Source organism: Pleurodeles waltl, chromosome 4_1 (genome assembly GCF_031143425.1).
Source record: "Pleurodeles waltl isolate 20211129_DDA chromosome 4_1, aPleWal1.hap1.20221129, whole genome shotgun sequence".
Classification (NCBI taxonomy): domain Eukaryota; kingdom Metazoa; phylum Chordata; class Amphibia; order Caudata; family Salamandridae; genus Pleurodeles; species Pleurodeles waltl.
In genome coordinates this window covers 809,960,426-809,979,892 of record NC_090442.1, presented here as the reverse complement: position 1 = coordinate 809,979,892, position 19,467 = coordinate 809,960,426, and the positions used below count along the sequence as shown (strand labels likewise).

Sequence of the window (19,467 nt, the reverse complement as noted above, 5' to 3'; positions counted from 1 at the left end):
TTAAGAGTTGCACAACACTGCTGGGTTCCAACCTTGCACCCATATTTCCTGTACTGTATGGTAACACCCCACCAATACCAGTACTGTATAACTACGAGTTAAACCCCATGGAATGGTGAATAACTTGTGACCCGGTTTTACTGGGCATAAAACTATATGTATTTCCCTTTTGGTTGGGTTTTAAGTCTCATATTTACCACCTGCTCTAGGGAGGCAGTAAATGTGAGTTGAAGGTAGGTGCTGGGTGGGGGTGGTGGTAATGAGGCTGAGAGGGTAGGGGGAGAAAAGGGATCCTGGCAGTGGGAACATTTAGCTCTCACCACTGTAAAAAAAACATAAAAATCATATGAGCCGGGAGGGCTAGCAGCCCAAAGCCTCAAATAAGTTTTTTTTTTTTTTTTTTTCTGGCCAGTAAAATTGTGTCTGGTGTGCCCGTACTTTGGAAAAACGAGTGTTGCAACACAATTAAACTTATGGTTGGGCAGAATGGAATCCCACATGCAAAGTCTGCTCCATATGTACCATGTCACATATCTTCATATTTCAGTCTAACATGACCACTTTCAGTATGCTAGCAAGTAGCTCTATAGCAAAGGGAAGAAGGAGAGGTGTAAATACACAACTGTCTAATGTTACAGTCTAGTTCCAACCCCTCTAAAATCATGCCTCTTGTCTTAACCCTTGACATAGTGTCAAATACTTTTTATGTGTCAAGTGAAGCTGCGACATAACCTTTTCCATCTATCTCCAAACATGCTAAATGTGTGCTAGTCTGTGTAAATTAAAAATTGTACTGGTCACTGCTTACAAGTGTTAGAATTACTCTCAATATTATTCCAGCTATGGCCTTACTAAGAATACTTGTGTCCGTGTTGCTTATTGACAAATGTCTGTACGATTTCACATGTATGTTACTCTTGTCTTGTTTTGGGACCATTTCTACCAAGGCCTCTCTGTCCTCATATTTAGTAGACATCTTGGACTGTTGACTGTTGGTGCCACTCTGTAGATGAGGTGGTAGCACTTTGGTGTCCATAGTCTTACCCTCTTGCATTCCCTTATGGTCCCCTTCCAATTTCTCCCTAGGAAGTTGTAACTGCAATTCCTCCCTAATTCCCATGGACAACTTTGAGAGTTTAGCCCTATTTTAGAACTGCTCTGTTCGTTCTATTTGTGTACAGAGGAGGTGGAGGTACTTCCCGAACTCTCTATTTATAGCTTCTTGGATAGTTTGTGGCTGTCTATTGCATTCTATTATTGCCAGTATACTTTGACTTTGTTTCCCCTTTTTCAGGAGCCATGCCAACATCTTCCATATGAGGTCTCTAGTTATAAGACCTATGTGAATATATAACCCCCCAATTAGTTGTTTTTGTTCAGTGACTAGTATTACATTTTCCAGAGTCAGTGTGCTCACATGTTAAAGCACCACAATTATCCACTCTACTTCTGTAATATTTCTTTGAAGTGTGCATCCCACTCCAAACACTTTACCACTGGAGGCTCCCCTTATCACTACTTTCATTGTCTCCCATTCATTGGCACGCTTCAGTGTTGAACCCCAGTTACTGTCAAATTGTTCAGTCCGTGTATCTTTTATTGTTGTTTTGAACACTTATCTTGCCGATTTGGAGTATCGATGGAAAGTGATTTGACAGGACTCGTCCAATGTAAACTATTCCAGTGCAACCTATCTAATGAAAAAATATCCAGTCTGCTATAAACCCCATGCAATGGTGCCTAGAAGTAATGTCTTTAAGAAGCAAGTGTATGTATTTTCAGGATCAAGTCTTTGGGAGAATCTAACCTTCACAGTAGACATTATATGGTCCTTGTCCCTTGCCCATACAATAGTATCCCGTCAATAGCATCACCAGGTCTAATAGTCTAGGGAAGAAAGACTTGTCATCTACTTTGAGAGTGTAAACATTAAGCAGCTATATCTTTCATGCATCTAGCATTCCACACAGCATAACATATCTCGCCTCTGTGTCTTTTTGTACCAATGGGACCCTAAACTCTAAGGAGACAATTAAGACCTTCTGCAGGCAGACCACAGAGGAGAATGAATGTCATTTTCATTTACTTCCTATGGAGAAAAGAGATTCTTATCATTTCCCGTGACTCTGCTGATGACTCTCTGGTGACTACCTCCGCATTAGAGACTCTTAGAATTTGCTTATCGGATATGCCTCTTCAGCTTTCTTTTTGTGTCTCATAAGAGCACTAGTTCTAGAGTGAATTGTTTGTACACCAACAGCAATTTTCTTTTCTGGGGGGATATGAAGTTGCTTCGATTACTTACTGGTAAGTTTCTCAACTCCAAATCATTGTCTTCCCTGTCACAATCTTTTGCCCCTCAAGCAACTGTCTCTTTTTCACAGAGGTCTCCTATACCAGTAAAATTAAACTATTCACCCCTTCTAATAAGGCTGACACACCACTTCTTGGGTCAATCTACATAAGTGGGGTGAACCTAGAACTCTTCCTGTAATAAAGCTTCATCAACCAAACGAGAAGGCAATTTTTTCCCAATCAAACCAAGACTGTGACGAGGAAGACAATGACTCAGAATAAAGTAATCTGAGTACTGCCTCTTCCTTAGTCCTCCTTGTTCCAGTCTTTCACCCCCTGATTGTATATCCGAGGTGAATAAAATTGCCCTGACCCATGAAAATACACTTAAACACAAATTATTGTAACACCGAGTGGTATTTATTATAATAAAGAAATAATTACACGATTGAAGAAAAAAAACTGCCTCATCGAGGGAAGAAGAAACATCTTCTCCTATATAAAGTCTTTAGTGGGAAATGAAAGTATTAAGTGCAGCTGCACAACTATCGCCCAAGGAAACATCACTAGAAGCTTCCAAAGTCGAGGAAATATCCCTGATGGACTTGCCCTGTATTGATGAAGGAAAAGGAACACCTGCTCTAGCAGAGCACAATGAGGTAATTGTTTTTACCCACCTATTGAATGATGAGGTACAGAGGTTATCACCTTTATCTGAAAGACCAAACGTATTCAAACGGGACATCTGCTTGTCTGGAAGCAGAGGTTCTGTTTAGGTAAATCGAAAGCGTACCATGCAAATCAAGTGATTGACACAAATTCTCTTGCTCTCAAGATGGAGAAGGAAAAAAACTGGAAAAACCAAATCCTGGGACAAATGAAAAGAGGATCCCACTTTTGGGAAAAGGGTGGGGCCAGACTCAAAATCTTCTCCAAAAAGGTCATGGCAAGTCACAGCTTCAATCTTTCATAACCTCCATCTACAAGTGATAGCCACACTGTCAAATGGAGAAGAAGAGGGTACTACAATGGAAGAAACCAACCCAGGGCTACCAGAATTACCTTCGCTAAGTAGTTACTTTTTTAAAATGTTCTTTTTTTGTTTTTTTCACAAATTAAGTGCGTGGGCCCAAGGTATTGTTCAGGATGCCACTGCAGCTGACACTACCAACTGAGCCTGCCACTGCTGCTAAATTCCAGTATAAACACTACCTCCTAAGGCTCACACCCCTCCACATGTGACATTTTGGCAATTTCAGGCCACCCAAAGCTGTAGGAAAGGACTGGAAGCTGTAGATTTTTTAAAATTGTTAAACTAATATTTTCTGCTGAAGAATAGACAAAAAGTACCACCATGTGGCTGATTGTCATAACTATGTGCTGGTGTTAAGAGTTAAATGCGCGCCACTGCAGAACACTGGCAAACACTGACTCAACTGAAACTCTGCTTCTGTTTGCACTCGCATAATTTTCTAAAGGACTCTGATCAGCATGACAAAGGTGGAAAACATAGATAAGTTGCCTAGGCTATATTATGCTCATGGCATCCAGTGCCCATACATCTATAAACAGAAGAAGCGAGCCAAAATTCATAAGAAGGGCCTTCCCTGGAGAGGCAAACAGTTCTTGTAGGGGCCCCGGATGTTGGCTTGAGGAGCTTAAAAACTATAGAGAGATAGGGACTTCTCCATTGAGGACTGAAATACTTGATCCAGACTGTCTGCAAGCCTATTCCCATTCTCAGAAGATAGGCTTCGGACAGAGAGAGGTGATTCTCCTTTGCCCTCCTCCCCAAATCTTATGCCAGCCATAGGACTCTGGAATCTCTTTGTGGTTTACATACACTCTGGTCACTTGATTGTCCATGCATACCTGGACTGTCTGTTTTTGTTAGTATGAAGCATACACTATCACACTTTCAACACTACTGCTAACTCCTTCAAGTTGGAGGAAGCAAGATCCTCCTAATATGACCATACTCCCTGAATGGAGAGATTCCCCAACATCGCCCTCAACCCTGGCTGCTGCATCTGTAGTAAAAACAAGTGGAGGAGGGTGACGGGGAGATTTCTCTGGCTAAATTGCCTTGATCCAGCCACCATTGAAGATTCTGAACCTGGACCTCAACTTTGCAGTTTCTTGAGGGTGGCTCCCAAAGTGCCAGGAGAGAAGTTGACTATTGGATATAAAAATGAAGGTAACCTCAAGGGACCCAACAAGATGAAGGGTCACTGCCATGGCCCCCTTAACAGTCAACTAAGCTGCCCCTAGAGATGCCAGGGTCTTTGTAAATATTTTTGGGGCTGAAGATAGTCCAAACAGCCAGATACGAAATTGGTAATGCTGCTTTGGAATGGAAAACCTTAGGAACCTTTGGGAGTCTGCATGCATGCAGATGTGTGGATAGGGGTCTAATGAGGCCAGGAACAGGCCCAGAAGAGGAATGATAGACTAACTCATCACTATGTTGAATATGTGATAAGGCACAAACATATGTGCTCTTTTTAGGTCTAGAACAGGACGAAAGCCCCCTGAAGGCATTCGGACCAGAAACATAAGTAGCAGCCCAGACCTCTCTTTTTTTCCTGGATGGATCTGATTGCCACATTTTCAAGAAGATTTCTGAGGGGTAGTGATGTTGGCCGTGTGCTGTGTCTGGGATTTGTCAGAAGAGGAGCCCCAGTGACCACGACTCTTGCCATGAAATCTCTGGATTGAGAATGGATGGGCGCTAGACGCTCCCCCCTGCCGACTTCTTGACTAATTTCTTCAGTTGCGACTCAAACATCTTGAAGCCACTGAAAGGAAGGTGTGTCAGTAAGGACTTTTGCGAGTTGTCAACTCTCCAAATTCTCAGCATTAGAAGTCTTCTTGTGGAAATTGCTGACCCAGAAGCAGCAGCTGCACACTCATTCCGTCAAAGGAAACAACTGAAAGAAATCTAACTTGCTGCTCAATCACTGAAACTTTTCCACTGGCCGAAGGCTTTCCACCATTTCCTGAATGTGAAGTAAAGTTGGAAGCTGTGAACACACTCTTGACCACTCTCTCTGTCTTCTTGTACAACTCATTGGCTGGAGATGAATCCTTGGAGATAATGGTATCTCTTGAAGGCAGGTCTGCAACCAGGGAGTCAACCTTAAATGAAAACAGGAGTTCTTCCTCAAAGCCATCCAGAATACCACCTCACCATCTCATCACGATTTACCTTCAGACTGGAGATTTCCCCACATCCTCCCATTCTGTGGACAACATGTTCCTAATATCTTTATGAATAGCTAGATAATCTCGATCTTTGTGTCTATATTGTGCAGAAAGTCATTGTAGGAAGCTGGCTCTGTATATACTATCTCAAAATGAGAGATAGTGTGCACAGAGTCCAGGGGTTCCCCTAGAGGCTTGACAGAGGCAATAGTAGATAATACTAATGCTCTATTTGTGGTAGTGTGGTTGAGCAGTTAGGCGTATCTGAGGGTAGTGTTCAACATTTGTTGTACAAACACAGGCGATAAATGAGAACCCACAGTGACGTTATGACAATGTGTCCAGGTAGGCCCACTATTTATTTATATGTTAAGCATGCTTTCATGCTTTTCCCTTTATGGGATCCTTGACCCTGACGAATGCCCCAGACTTTCCCGCTCTTAGCGAGGGCAGAAACAAGTTGGTCCCTGACTTTTAGACTCCATGAGTCATCAATATCAACTGAGTCCCTAGCATAACTTTTAGCCTTACATGCATACACCTCCATTAAATTGTTCCCTAATCGTAATAGATGATTTGTCAGGTAATTGTATTTATCTTCACCCTATCTGGATCCCTGTAATTATCCAGTCAGATTTCAATCTCAGCACTCCCTCTGTAGTTCCTTTAACAACGAGGTTGAGTCCGCCCGGGTAGTATCATCTTACCTGGGTGGGGCTAGGTGGTCAAATGATGAAGCATGACACTATGTGTGTGAGACCACCTAGTCCGTAAAGGGAACTCCCTCCTGTAGACACAGCCTCATCCACATCCACCCCCCACCTTTATCTCTATCTGGAAATTACACGCTTAGCCAGCGCCCCCTGAACTGGGCTTTACAGTTGAGTTCCTTCCAGTCTTACACCCCACACCTTTAATGGTTTAATGACTTCCTAGTCTAATCAGGAGCAAGTGTGGGGTTTAATTCACTGCCAACACTCTTTTTTTGTGTTGTAAGATTCACCCCATGTGGGCAGAAACTAGTCTGGAAGTGGCAGGCCGGCAGAGACTGGTCAGCCTAGCACTAGCAGTTGAGCTGGCATGCAGGGGGCATTTCTAACATGCCCTCTGAGTGCATTTCTCAATAAATTTCACACTGGCATCAGTGTGGATTTATTGTGCTGAGAAGTTTGATACCAAACTTCCCAGTATTCAGTGTAGCCATTATGGAACTGTGGAGTTCTTGTTTGACAAACTCCCAGACCATATACTCTTTATGGCTACCCTGCACTTACAATGTCTAAGATTTGGCTTAGACACTGTAGGGGCATAGTGCTCATGCAGCCATGCCCTCACCTGTGGTATAGTGCACCCTGTCTTAGGGTTGTAAGGCCTGCTAGAGGGGTGACTTACCTATGCCATAGGCAGCAGGTTGTGGGCATGGCACTCAGAGGGGAGTGCCATGTCGACTTAGTCTTTTTCTCCCCACCTCCTCACACGAGCTGTGAGGCAGTGTGCATGTGCTGAGTGAGGGGTCCCCAGGGTGGCATAATACATGCTGCAGCCCATAGAGACCTTCCCTGGCCACCGGGCCCTTGGTACCAGAGGTACCCTTTACAAGGGACTTATCTGGGTTGCAGGGTTGTGCCAATTGTGGAGACAAAGGTACGTTTTTTGTGAAAGAACACTGGTCCAGGGTCCTGGTTAGCAGGGTCCCAGCACACTTTCAATCAAAGCTGGCATCAACAAAAGGCAAAAGGTTTGGGGGTAACCATGCCAACAATGGCATTTTCCTTCAGTCATCATATTCTGCTGCTGAAGATTCAAGCAATTAGGCCTAATATGATTAACTTTCTCAGTAAGGTCAGAGCCTTGTACATATCTACTCCTCTTATCCACGTCCTCCTCAGAAACATCAGTGACTGAAGTCTGCGGGGAGGATTTCCTTTTTGGAGCAAGGAAACCTTCTCTGCCATGGCTCTATTACTAATCTGCTAGAAAATGATCGTCTGTTTAAGGTCAGGAGTAACCTTGGCTAGAGAAGCCTGATGAAGGGACTATAGGAAGCTGGCTCTCTATATTGTGCACTAAAATGAAGTGCACTTTGCAGAGAATCCAGTAGATCCCCAATTCGTATTGCAGAGGCAAAAGTTGATGGGACTAATGCTTTATATGTGTTAGTGTGGGTGAGCAGTTAGGCTTATCAGAGTATAGTGCTAAGCACTTGTACTCACAGAGGCAATAAATGAGACACACTCAAAGAATAAATCTGAGACCAATTTAGAAAAATATCAATTCTTTTTAGGTCAAGCCTGGACAGTGCTTGCGCTATCAGCATAATCTGTTGTATGTACTTTGTGGGCTTGACTCCACCCAATGCTTTTGATTTGTCTAGTTGGTTGTCTTTTTAAATTCCTTGCCTGCCAGTGGGTAATTTGCCTTCCTGGTACCTCTTTTTTGCAAGTTGTTTACTCCCCTGGAGAATCGCCCTTGACTTGTCAGCTTCCACTTTTTTCTACTTAACTTTTTGTTCAGTACCTTTTATTTTTAGATTCCAACTCGTGTTTCTCTGGCTCGGTGCGGCACCCGCGAGGTTGTGTTACATGCCTCTTTGAATGTGCACCCGTTAGATTAGCAATATGGCAACATGTAAACAACTTTAGAGAGCGTGCCTGGGCCACCAAACATGCTTTCTGCAACCTGGCGTTTTTTGAGCTGGCCCTGATCATTTTACAATGAGATGCGCTCACCCTAGACCGGTGCCTGTGAAGGATTACGTGGTGCCTGTGAATCGTGCTCCCCATAACCCAAGACTGCTGAAGATACCGAAAGGTCCCCCCCCTCAATGTGAAGTTCGCTTCAGGGTGGCATGTGCTTTCCAACCATGCTTTGGACAACGTATAATTCCAGGTAAAGAGTGCATTAGGTTCAGAGCTGGTGACGGGGACCAGTGGGCTGGCAACCTGCTCCCCGCAGGAGAAAGTGTTGTCTCTGTTGTTTTGCTTAGTGCAGCACTCACGAGCACTGCTGTCATTGAAACTCGCAGTTCATTAGCGGCGACGCATTACAGCCACTCCACTTTGTTTGCCACCGTCACACGGCTGTGGAAGATGGTCTGTCACCCTTTATTTTTCACGAAGTGGAAAGGTTGGGATGAGGCATCTCCTGCCACGATGTGTGCCGCTGGCTGACAAACAGAGCGTTGGTTTCGAGGTGGGGAATGCATATGAGGCTGATACACCTTATTGTCAATTTGGTGCCCCAGAGCCACCAACTATAAACACACTCTCCAGGTATAGCTGCTTCAGAAACTGCCACCGTGGGTGCCAGATCCTCTATTTATTTCTGCGGTGAGGACATTCTGTCGTTATCCTGTGTGTCTGTAAGTTAACGCTCATCTAACTAGAGGGTAATTTATGAATGGCATTTCTTTTAAACAAAAGAGGAATCATATAATCAGATGACAGTTATTGATTTACAGTCTCCTCTCATCTGTGCCACTATTGCTAAGGAGTTTAATCTCCTTTTCAATTACCAATGCATCGTGATTCACTAATTAGCATACATTTTGCATCAGATCATTTGTTACAACGTTGTATCCAACAATTTGATGTTGAGAGGCTAGATTGCGTTATATTCTAAGTAAAGAACATGTTTCTGTTTGTTTAACACTGCTGGTCGAGGCCTTGACATATTGCTAGCTGGGGTAATTTTAATATCATATTTGATTGAAATGTAACTAATAAAAATCCAGCTCATGCTTCTCTAAATCTCCCATCTTCGTCACAGCCTGTCACTGTCACAGTTCTGATGGGCTTCTCCTTTATTATTCATGAAACCTTTTACCTTCACTCTTGGCTGTCTCATAAAATCCAGAAGGGTACCCAAGGAGTTTTAGACATCCTTCTTTCTTCTTCCAAAGCTCTCAAGTGTAACATCTAAGTAGGACATGCAAGGTGAGTTTTTAGGCGAGTGCCTTTAAGGTGATACCAGATCCTGGTAGGCACATATTTTACACTTCGGCAGATCTGGGTTACACTATGTCTTCTATTTGCTGGCCTCTGGGCCCCAGCGCCTCTCTTGCTGAGGCGGTCACTGAATTGTGAACACCGAATGGACTGTTGAAAAATGATGAAATAATACTATTACAAAATGTGGCGCATTATACCACATAACTTGCCTTTTCTTGCTGCATAATTTACTCAACCCTGCTGCATAATTTGGCCCTCTCCATAATTCCAATGACCCCGTCTATAGGTGAGGTTTAATTTGCTGGTCATCATGGTTCAGAGAAATTTGGTGTTGAAGTGGAAGGTTTTGGCTAAACCCAGGAATAGAAGATGCAGACCTAGATGACGAGTAGCAGCTTTGTAAAGGCATTGAACCAAGTTCTTAATGAGGTCTTCAGCTGTGGTTTTTATTGATAGATGATCAAATTCATGCTACTGGATGGTACAGTCCAGGTTATCAACATCATAACCGGAATGTTTTGACATAGGCTTTCGAGAAAGTGTTGATCAGAGGACAAGGGGCACAGTGAAATGCAGGCCTTTTAATGCTGGTTTTCTGGGCAGTTTAATGTATATCAATTAGAAAAGGGCTGTATTTACAAATGTCAATAGATGTCTAAACGGGGGTTCAGCCTTATAGAGCCTCCAAGAAGTTCTCAGACTTGTAGAGCTCTATGGACAAGAGATTTGCCTCCAATTATACAATATAGTTTTCTACAATTTTCTTGATTTATTGCCATCCACTGTTGCCAACATCACATTTCTTTACAAAGGGACAAATCGTTTATCTGCAGCAATAATCTGTAAAGGTTCCCCGTGATGTCCATACATACATCATGATTTTAACTCAGGCAATCAATTCATTACACTTGACAAAGCTAATGATACAATCTACCTGTTATTACCTCGCATACATTCTCGAGCCACATGGTGAAAATACATTATTAACCTTTCTGAATTTAGAGACCCAGTCATCATAGTCCAAATACTTCCACACACTGATACATATGTGATTTCTCTGAGAACATCTGTTATTACATAGCCTCTGAACCACCCTCATATAAGTTCAATTACTCTTAGTGAGCCCTAGGGACTTTGCCCTACAATCATTTCAAACAGTCATTTTTAGGTCGAAGCCTACCAGACAGCGCAGCTGTTGGGATTGCTAACACGTTCCTGGTGACATTTTGAAAGCTTCCCTGGGAATGCATTCCTCCAGTTTCTTACAATTGGCTTTGTGTTTAGTACTTTACATTCGCTTGCTTTCTATTTGCTGGCATTATTTGTTTTAACTTGTCCAGCTTGAGTTTGTTCCTCATGTGTAGTATAGCCTATTTACTGTATTCTTCAATGAGTGTTTGCTTTCTGTGAAAGACATTTACATTTTCTTCTCATCTAGTCACATTTGCTGTGCAATCAAAGACAGAGGTCAAATGCCCAGCTCTGGCTTCCAAGGTTGCTTGGTGTTTTATTTTTTATTTTTTTTAATCTGTGCTGTTATTCAACCATTGCACCCCCACCCCTTTTTCCACAAACACCTGCCTTCACACCCTACTCCGATACCCACTCTATTGCCAAAGCCAATAATAGCTCACCCACAGGCGAGACCGATTGGCATGGCCAATGCTTGTTATATATTTTCAAACCCAAGAACTTCGTAATCAGGTAAGTAGACTTTTAAGCATAAATGCTTTGCAATTTCAAAAATCAACACTTAGTCCAATTTTCAGAGGTCTCTCAAGGTCATCCTATGGAGGAGAGTCCACGATGGGTGACACCACACTGGACTTGGTCTCTGGGCATCTGGCGAATAATGTTGGCACTGTGGGTTGGCTTCAACTCGGGTTGTGGACATTGGGTGCAGTGGTCACTTCAGGTGTCTAGTTTCTTTGGTTCCAGCAGCTGCAGAGTCTTTTCCTCAGAGTTTCCTCTTGCAGGGCAAGTATTTTTTGGAGTCTGGAAGAGTTAGCTCCTTGTGAAGGGTCCTTTGAGGTCAGCAGGCAGTCCAACGTGGTCAGCTGCTTCTTCTTTTCCTCGTCTGAAGGAGCAACTCTTTTTTTTTGGGTCTTAGGTTGTCAAAAACTGAGTTCTAAGGTTGAGGGGTGGCATCTAAATACTCAATTTAGGGGCGTTACAGGGAGTGCCAGACAGTAACCAATGGGCTGACGACCTTTAGGGTGACTACACCCGTCTAATGACCACTTCCACTGGGAAGTGGCCATGACCCTAACCGTAGTAGCATAATTCCTTCCAAACAAGATGGAGGAATTTGAAAGGTAGTGTCCACTTCAGCTCGTCCACCTTAAGGGTGGGACTGACATGAAGTTGACACTCTTCCTAATTTAAATAATTTTCCCACCTATGCTGCTGCCAAAAGTGGGGTCATGACAGGGGAGTTGATCATCTCTGCCATTTGGAGAGACCTGGGTTGCATTACAAAGGCAGCAAGGCCTTTGAAGCTCCCTGCCTTGGAATGTCCATCTGCCTGGGAGAGGAGGTCTCACCTCCCCCCAGTGCAGGCTTTTGTCTCAGGCCCTTGAGAGCGCTGGCCCTCACCTTGGGGAGCCAGAATCGCATCTGTGGTGGCTGAGCTGGTCAGGACCAGTCAGTTAACCCCCTTGTAGTTGATAGGTTTTCAGGGGATACCTCTAAGGTGCCCTCTGGATGCATATATTAATAAATCCATCACTGGGGTCAGTAAGGGTTTATTATTCTGAGATGTTTGATACCAAACTTCCCGGGATCCATTGAAGCCATCATGTAGCTGGGGGAACTCATAATAACCAGTGTCCAGCACATGCATTTAAAATGGCTTCCCTGTGCACTTCCTATGTCTCAGAATCGACAGAGACATAGCATGGACATATCTGCTCATGCATATATGCCTTCACATGTGCTTGGATGCACCCTGCCTTAGGGGTGACCTACACCTGGCAACACCTGGCACATGCAGTGATAGGTGACCTGGCAGACAGGGGTGTGTGACAGGGCATGTCTTCAATGTAGACTGCACCAACACACACAGTCTGCAATGGCAGCACTGTGTGGGTTTGGTGAGGGGTCGCTGATGGTGGCACAGTTGGTTATCAGAGACCTTCCTTAGTACCCCAGGCCCTGGGTACCAGGGGTACCATTTACTAGGGATGTATAGTCATAGATAAAGAGTTTGCCAATTGTGCAAGACAACTGTGCAGTTTTGGGGAAAATATTCCAGGGAGCACGGAGCTGGGGTAGGTGTACCAGAGAACTTTGCTTCCAAAACAAATTAATATATTTGTTGAATTACGTGAGCCCAGTGTTATCCCCACTGGACACAGCCTTCTGATTCGAGGAGGGTTCCTGCTTAGATTACCATATCATCAATTAATCATATGGTATGTGTCTACATGATAGTTGAATTAGGTTGTTCATTCATAGGTCCTGACGAATCGCGAGTAGATCCTTATGACTACTAGGGCGAGAAACATGTTGGCCAATTTTTGATCGGCTGTGTAGGGATTACCAACACTTTAACTCTTGAGTCAATCCCTAGAGTAGGGGTACATGACACACAACTAGTCATACTTGAAGGGGATAGGGTCATTGTACTTAGCTTCCACCCCTCCCCTTTTTTGTTTTTAACCTTGACACGGGCTCCATCTTCATTATAAAGGTCTGCCCTATGTATCCCCCAGTCAGTTTTAACAGCTTTTTCACCAATCCCACATTCTTGCACTCACCATTGGCAATAATTTCTAAAAGATCTCCAGCAAAGATCCCCCTTGAGGGGTCTGTCAGGCATTGTAGTGCCGGCCTGACGAGGAACATAGCCCGATGAGGAAGCATGTCACCAAAAGGTGAGTGAGGGCTCTTGTTCCGAGTACATCTTGCTTTTAGGGACCAGCTGACTTCTCCCCTAATTGGTAGTGAGGATTCACACTTCCCGTGGAACTGTGCATTCTTTTTTGTTTTGAGCGAAGAAACCTGACCAGTTGCACCAGTCTGCCTTCATCTTAGAGTTAGGCGGTGTGATAATGAGAGACCAGGACCTGAACGCTTGCTTTTAGAGCGAAAATTCAGGTTTTAAAAAAAAAAAACATTAAGCCACAAGTGATGTTAAATATGTGATTAATATTAGAGAAGCCTACTCCCCTATTTACACCCTCTATCACCCACCCCCACACAAATAAACCATTTTGCCCTGGGGAGGTGGTGGTCCATCGGGACGAGAGAGGCTGCACAAACCCGCACATATTTTATGAATCGCCCCGGGGAGGAGGTAGTCCCTGGGGCTACGAGGGTGGCTGGGCGGCCCTTCCTTGTAACCAATAATGAAAGCCCTGGGGAGGTAGTGGATCACTGGGGCACGGGGGTGGGAGCCAGGTGGCACCCCCGCACTTCAATCAACAATGCCGCCGGGATTTGGCCCGCCCGGGGGCTTCAGAATAACGAAGTGCGTGAGTCCACGCTTCATTTTCTTTTTTTTTTTTCACCACATCCACTATAAATCGCGGTGAAACATTTTTTTAAAAAACATGCTTTTTGCCCTGGCCCCTTTTCTTTTGGTTTTAACCTTTTTTCTGGGAATCGGCTCAGCACACCTTTAAGGCACTTCATAAAATAGCACCAGCATACCTCAACCACCACCTCACCTTCTATGTACCCAACAGACATCTCCATTCCTCCCAGCTCGCCCTTGCAGCCATCCCCAAGTTCCGGTAAAGTACAGCAGGAGGAACACACTGCCCCTCAAGCTCAGGCAGACCGCATCTCTGAAGCAGTTCAGGAAGGACCTCAAGACATGGCTCTTCGACTGAGCAGCACACTTAAACTCAACTCCTTGAGACCCTATGGGTGATTAGCCGCGCTTTACCAATGCATGATTGATTGATTGGAATTTAAGACATATGTTAACATTGCAAATAACTACATGCACTGAAACATCAGCAGTAGGGCATCTCCATGCCCATTTGACTAGATTTTCATTGCCTAACAATGCAAAACATATTGTTAACATATCTTTGTGAACTGTCCAGCCAAAACAAATCTACAAATACTTGAAATGTGGACACTCTTGTGACAATGGGATGAACACTTGTAGAGTAAAGAACATGTATTTCCGTGGCTTTCTCATTTTTCCTTGGTAACTGTCTTTTAAGATACAACGTTGCATTAGATTTGCACTCTCAGGTTAAAACCAGTTTAGAAAGGCAAGCCGATGTAGTTCCCAACCCTCCAGAGGAGCCCTAACCTTTGAAGGGGTGCTATTCAGACCGAGGCTAATAAATATTCTGGAGACATGGGAGACTCCGGCCCCTCATCAGTTTTTGCAGGGGCCCCATCATTTTGGACTATGCCACTGGTTAAACACTAATTATTTTCCAATGCAACAGATTTTGAAAATGTTAAGTCAATTGATATCTCAACAATGTAAAAGTTGTGATACTTTAAAGGTTACTTTTTTCTACTGTCTTTCTTAATCTATTTTGGTTGCTCTCTCGTTTACTCCTACCTAGTCACAGAAATGTATGATTTATTGGAATCATTTTAGGAAAGGATGGTGTTTCTGCAAAGGCTGCTGTGAAGTTTACAAAACTGGCTTTTAGCCATGAGCAATGGGATGCATTTGATGCAGTTATTCCATCAGTGATTTCCTTTGTCCAGGTAATTATAAATAAATAATAGAACTAGGTGTGGAGCTGTTTGCATGATATATGGGATAAAGTACACTCTGACTTAGAATATAAGGGTAGTGCAAGTCTACAAGGAATCCTATGACCATATAGAGAACCAAAGCTGAAGGCTGAGCTTTTTATGGTCCAACGCAAAGCGCTCCCTCCCTGCTGTAATCTCTCCATGGGCTTGCAACCACACCCATGTCAAGCCAATCAGTTTGATTGGCTCGTGGGATTGGCTTTTAAAATAAGCTTGATTTAATTAGTGAAAGGCATGCACACATCATGCCTTTTCCGGTGTTTAGCTCACCTTGAGCGCACCAGCCAGCTACTGAAAACATACGAAGTCCAAGTTTTCCGTATGGCTTCTGCGCTATTTGTTCTCTTTATTTCATAGGCAGTGCGATCATGCTTTGCAGACATCGACCCTGTTATATGGATATTTGCACTTTTGCCAGTTACATGGATAATTGCACTTTTGCTGGTTACATGAATAATTACACTTTTGCTGGTACTGTTCCCTTTTGGGTGTTTGCTTTGTGCTCATGGCGGCCGTCTGCTCGCTTATGTGAAACTGTTTTACTTTTCAGTTTATGTGGCAAAAAAAGGCCTGTTAGGAGTTTACCACGCTAATAGCTTTAACTTGAGTAAACACGAGACCCATTGCATTGCAAATGCTTGTTTATAATGTCCTGGATCTCCGAGGTACTTTATTACATATAATACATGGTCACTCCATCACCCTTCTTACAAACCACTTAAATCCTTGGTCTGTTGTTTTTTATATGAAAGAGATACTATGATTTCAGACATGATGATTAAATGTCGAATCTGTACTGCTAGTTCAGTCACACCAAGGAGTAGTTAGATATTTGTTGTAAAAAATATATATTCGAATCAGTTTAATGCAAGTCGGATTTACAATAAAACACTCAGAATGTGCACAAACATGCAGAAAAATTCTGTCTTTCTTATAATTCCTAATGTGTACAAAAAATGAAAATTACTTCTGATATCTCATTTCCACTCATCACAGTTATTTAGAAAATAGAGATGAGGTTGAAAAAAGCCAGGTTTCTTTTTCAGTGTTCAATCTGTCGCTTTAAGTAAGCTCTGTGTCCTGCCTTCAACCCTCACTCCTGGCTCTGGCAGAAGGTAATATCGTGTAAGCGCTCAAATGTAATAGGTTATTACAGCTGAGCAGCTAAATCATGTCTTTTACAGGTGACTACAGATGTCAAAAATTGCCTGTTATGAGAAAATTAGATGTAGGCTTTTATACAAGGATTGCATGATCCTGTGTATTATAAACTGTTCGTTAAGGTCATCACACATTTGCAATGCTTTGAACTGTTTGCGTTTATCTTAGCGTCAGGATGACCCAGCCTGGAGAAAGGAAGAAATGGATCTGAAGATACTTCTGGCTATGCAGCCATTGCTCTCAGGACGAAAGCCCAAGCATAGCATAGCTGTACAGGAAAGTAATATTAATGAAGAAAAACTCTGTGGTGAAAGCCTCATATTTGAAGGTGTGTTCTTACGCAAAAAATAACCCTTATATTAAGTCAATTTGTTTTTTATGTTTCCATGAGCAATACAACTTATATATCTTAAACGTTACTTTGTGTCCTGTGTAAGACAATATCATCCGTTATTTGTTTTCTATTTATTTGTGTCATTTGAGATGTCCACATGCACCCAAAAGAGGGACCCTTGGTGCTCACTAATAGAGGAGGAAGAGAGAAAAAAGACAAATGTCTCATACAGGTAGAAGGGCAAATGCAGTGCCTTTAAATATCCTTCTAAGATTCCGGTAGTTTGATGTGGCCCACACCTAGAAGGAGCTAGAAACCACGATGCCGTGCACCTCTTTCATTCATTTTTTCAAAGGGCACAGAATAAGGTCCGATCTGTACCGCACAGGCTTCTCAAAATAGAGGTGCCTTTCCGTCCATGACCCTAATGAGCAGTGCACGTGGCTTTCAGTATGAGTCATGCTGCCACAGTGCGGTGAGGAGTGTGGCGAAGGGACACTTTACAGAGTCGGGCAAACGTAGAACTGCAGAATGTTTAGACATGAAAGCTGGAAACTGCAAACAGTTGATAAGCTTCAAGTATATTGATGTGCCATATTGCAGTACAGGTGCACTTGTCGATAAATGCAATGAAATGGCCCTGGGGCATAAGAAAGGATAACTGGGTAAAGCATGCATATGTTAAGCTACCTTTTATACTTACCGTTTACCCCGGACCTCCTGGAGAGAAATAGTATATTACATTGATTTTTTATTTTTTTTTGGCTGGTCATACTGCTGCTTCATGACTATGGAAGTCTTAGATTATCTATTCTACGCTCAGCACTACAAAAGCTTGTCATTCATAGAGTTGTGTGGTGATAGATTAATTGTTCTGAGTTGTACTTTCCAAACATTGAAAACCATAATGGTGACCTTGGCTGTATGTTTTATTTTTTATTTTAGAGCACTGCTACAATAGTACAATTTATTCAAATTAAGGATGTATCCTCTGTGCCCCAACTGCTTCCAAATCATGAATGAGTTTATTTAATTCACAGTATATGAGGAACATATAAAGTGAAAATTGTTTAAGAGGCGACGAGGATCACAAGTCTTTCAGGCAGCTGAAACATTCAGAAAATTGCTTGGATTGAAAGAGATGTTTTAAAGCAATCATTAAAAGTGGAGAGTGTTAGGTAGGACAGGCAAGTGATGGAAGAGGTTTCCAGTATTTGGGAACTACATAGGAAAACATCTTCAGGCTACAATGACGCAAGCATTCCGGCTAGAAGACAGAAAGGAGAATGGAGCTAGGGAAGTTAGGTAAGGTGAAGTAAGATATTGGATGAGAAAGCAATTATAAAGAGGAGGCTATGTCCATTTCAACATGGCAAAATAAAGCAATATCATTCACGATCAAATCAAGTACAGTTTCTGTTCAGTGAGATGTGCAGTCCAAAACTGCAAATCGAGAAAGAGAGAGAATTGACAGTAGACTGATCACTCCAGCAAGGTTTTATCTAAAAATATCATGAAAAACAATACCTTCAAACTGAATTAAGTAGAGTTTTGAGGGATGTAGGCAGGTAGCAGGAAGCAATAGGATTGACTTTTTTCAGCAGCCCTGCCAAGTACCACTCATCAGGGTTTAGACTAAGGCTTTTTAATGCTGATGTCCACATCACCGCATTCAAATGCATTAGTCACGCATAGAAGGCACCCTGATATGCTTTAGGGATCATGTGGCACACCAAAAAACAGACTTGCTTAGCTGTGTTTAGTGTATGCACCCAGCACTGTGCTCTGCCCACTAAACTATTTACCCTGTTGGCTGTCCTCAGGAAGTCTGACTAGTTGTTATGGTGACATTATCCCACGTGGGCATAGTGCTTCCTCTGGTGGTCCTGCCTAGGAACTTTCTGAGGCACACTTGGCTGCTGCATCATCCAGCACTGGCTGGGCAACTAAATTGTGGGGCAGGCACGAGCGGCCTGTCAGTGAAGAGAATATTGAAGCATATTTCCACACCCAAGCATCCTCTGACATGAAGGAGGTCCTCTAAGTATCAGAAGCTGGCTGACCGGCAGCAGTGACACAAAAATATTTGAATAATTCCTATGTGAACAATTCACATCGCTGTGTTCACACAGGATTTATTCAGATATATAGTGTCACTGCTGCCGGCCAACCAGAATGAGAAACACCTGTGAGAGGAGCGGAGGGCTGCCTGTGAGACTCTGTCTAAATTCCATTCAGACAGTCAGCCTACAACTGCTGCTTTTTGCTGCAGTCCGTCGCCACACTCTCCTGCCCAGTGGAAGAACTTCAGCAGTTCTGGAAGTTAGAAACGTCAGAGTCGAAGACCGGCATGCAGGAGAGATGAAAGACCAGGCTTCTCTGAAGAACGGTGAAGGATGAATATAGAAGAATAGATTATGAGCTGAAGTAATTGGTAGCTCAAAGGTCTTGAAAAATAAGAGCCAGGACGAGGCTGGTAAAGTTGCTTGTTAAAAAGAGAAAATAAGAAGCATGGGTGGCGAGCAGAGAAGGGATTGCGTTAATGTTGGACTTTTTCCCTTTTGCAAAGTCATCCTCAATCTTTTTGCCTCCTGCCTCCTCTTTTTGCCGACCTGTTTTTGTTGGCTTTAACTCTGAGCACTTTACCACTGCTAACCAGTGCTAAAGTGCATTTGCTCTCTGTGTAAACTGTATTATTGACTGGATTTCCATGATTGGCATATTTGATTTACTGGTAAGTCCCTAGTACAGTGCACTAGAGGTGCCCAGGGCCTGTAAATCAAATGCCAC

General features: G+C 43.1%; 1 protein-coding gene across 1 annotated transcript in view; it reads left to right on the top strand.

Moving 5' to 3' along the window:
* CFAP54 (cilia and flagella associated protein 54) overlaps window positions 1-19,467 on the top strand; it is a 1,075,777-nt gene that overhangs the window by 164,719 nt on the left and 891,591 nt on the right. The window contains exons 11-12 of the mRNA XM_069229529.1: window positions 15,019-15,131; window positions 16,512-16,671. Of these exons, the coding sequence (XP_069085630.1) occupies window positions 15,019-15,131; window positions 16,512-16,671 (273 nt within the window). The remainder of the gene's footprint in view (window positions 1-15,018; window positions 15,132-16,511; window positions 16,672-19,467) is intronic.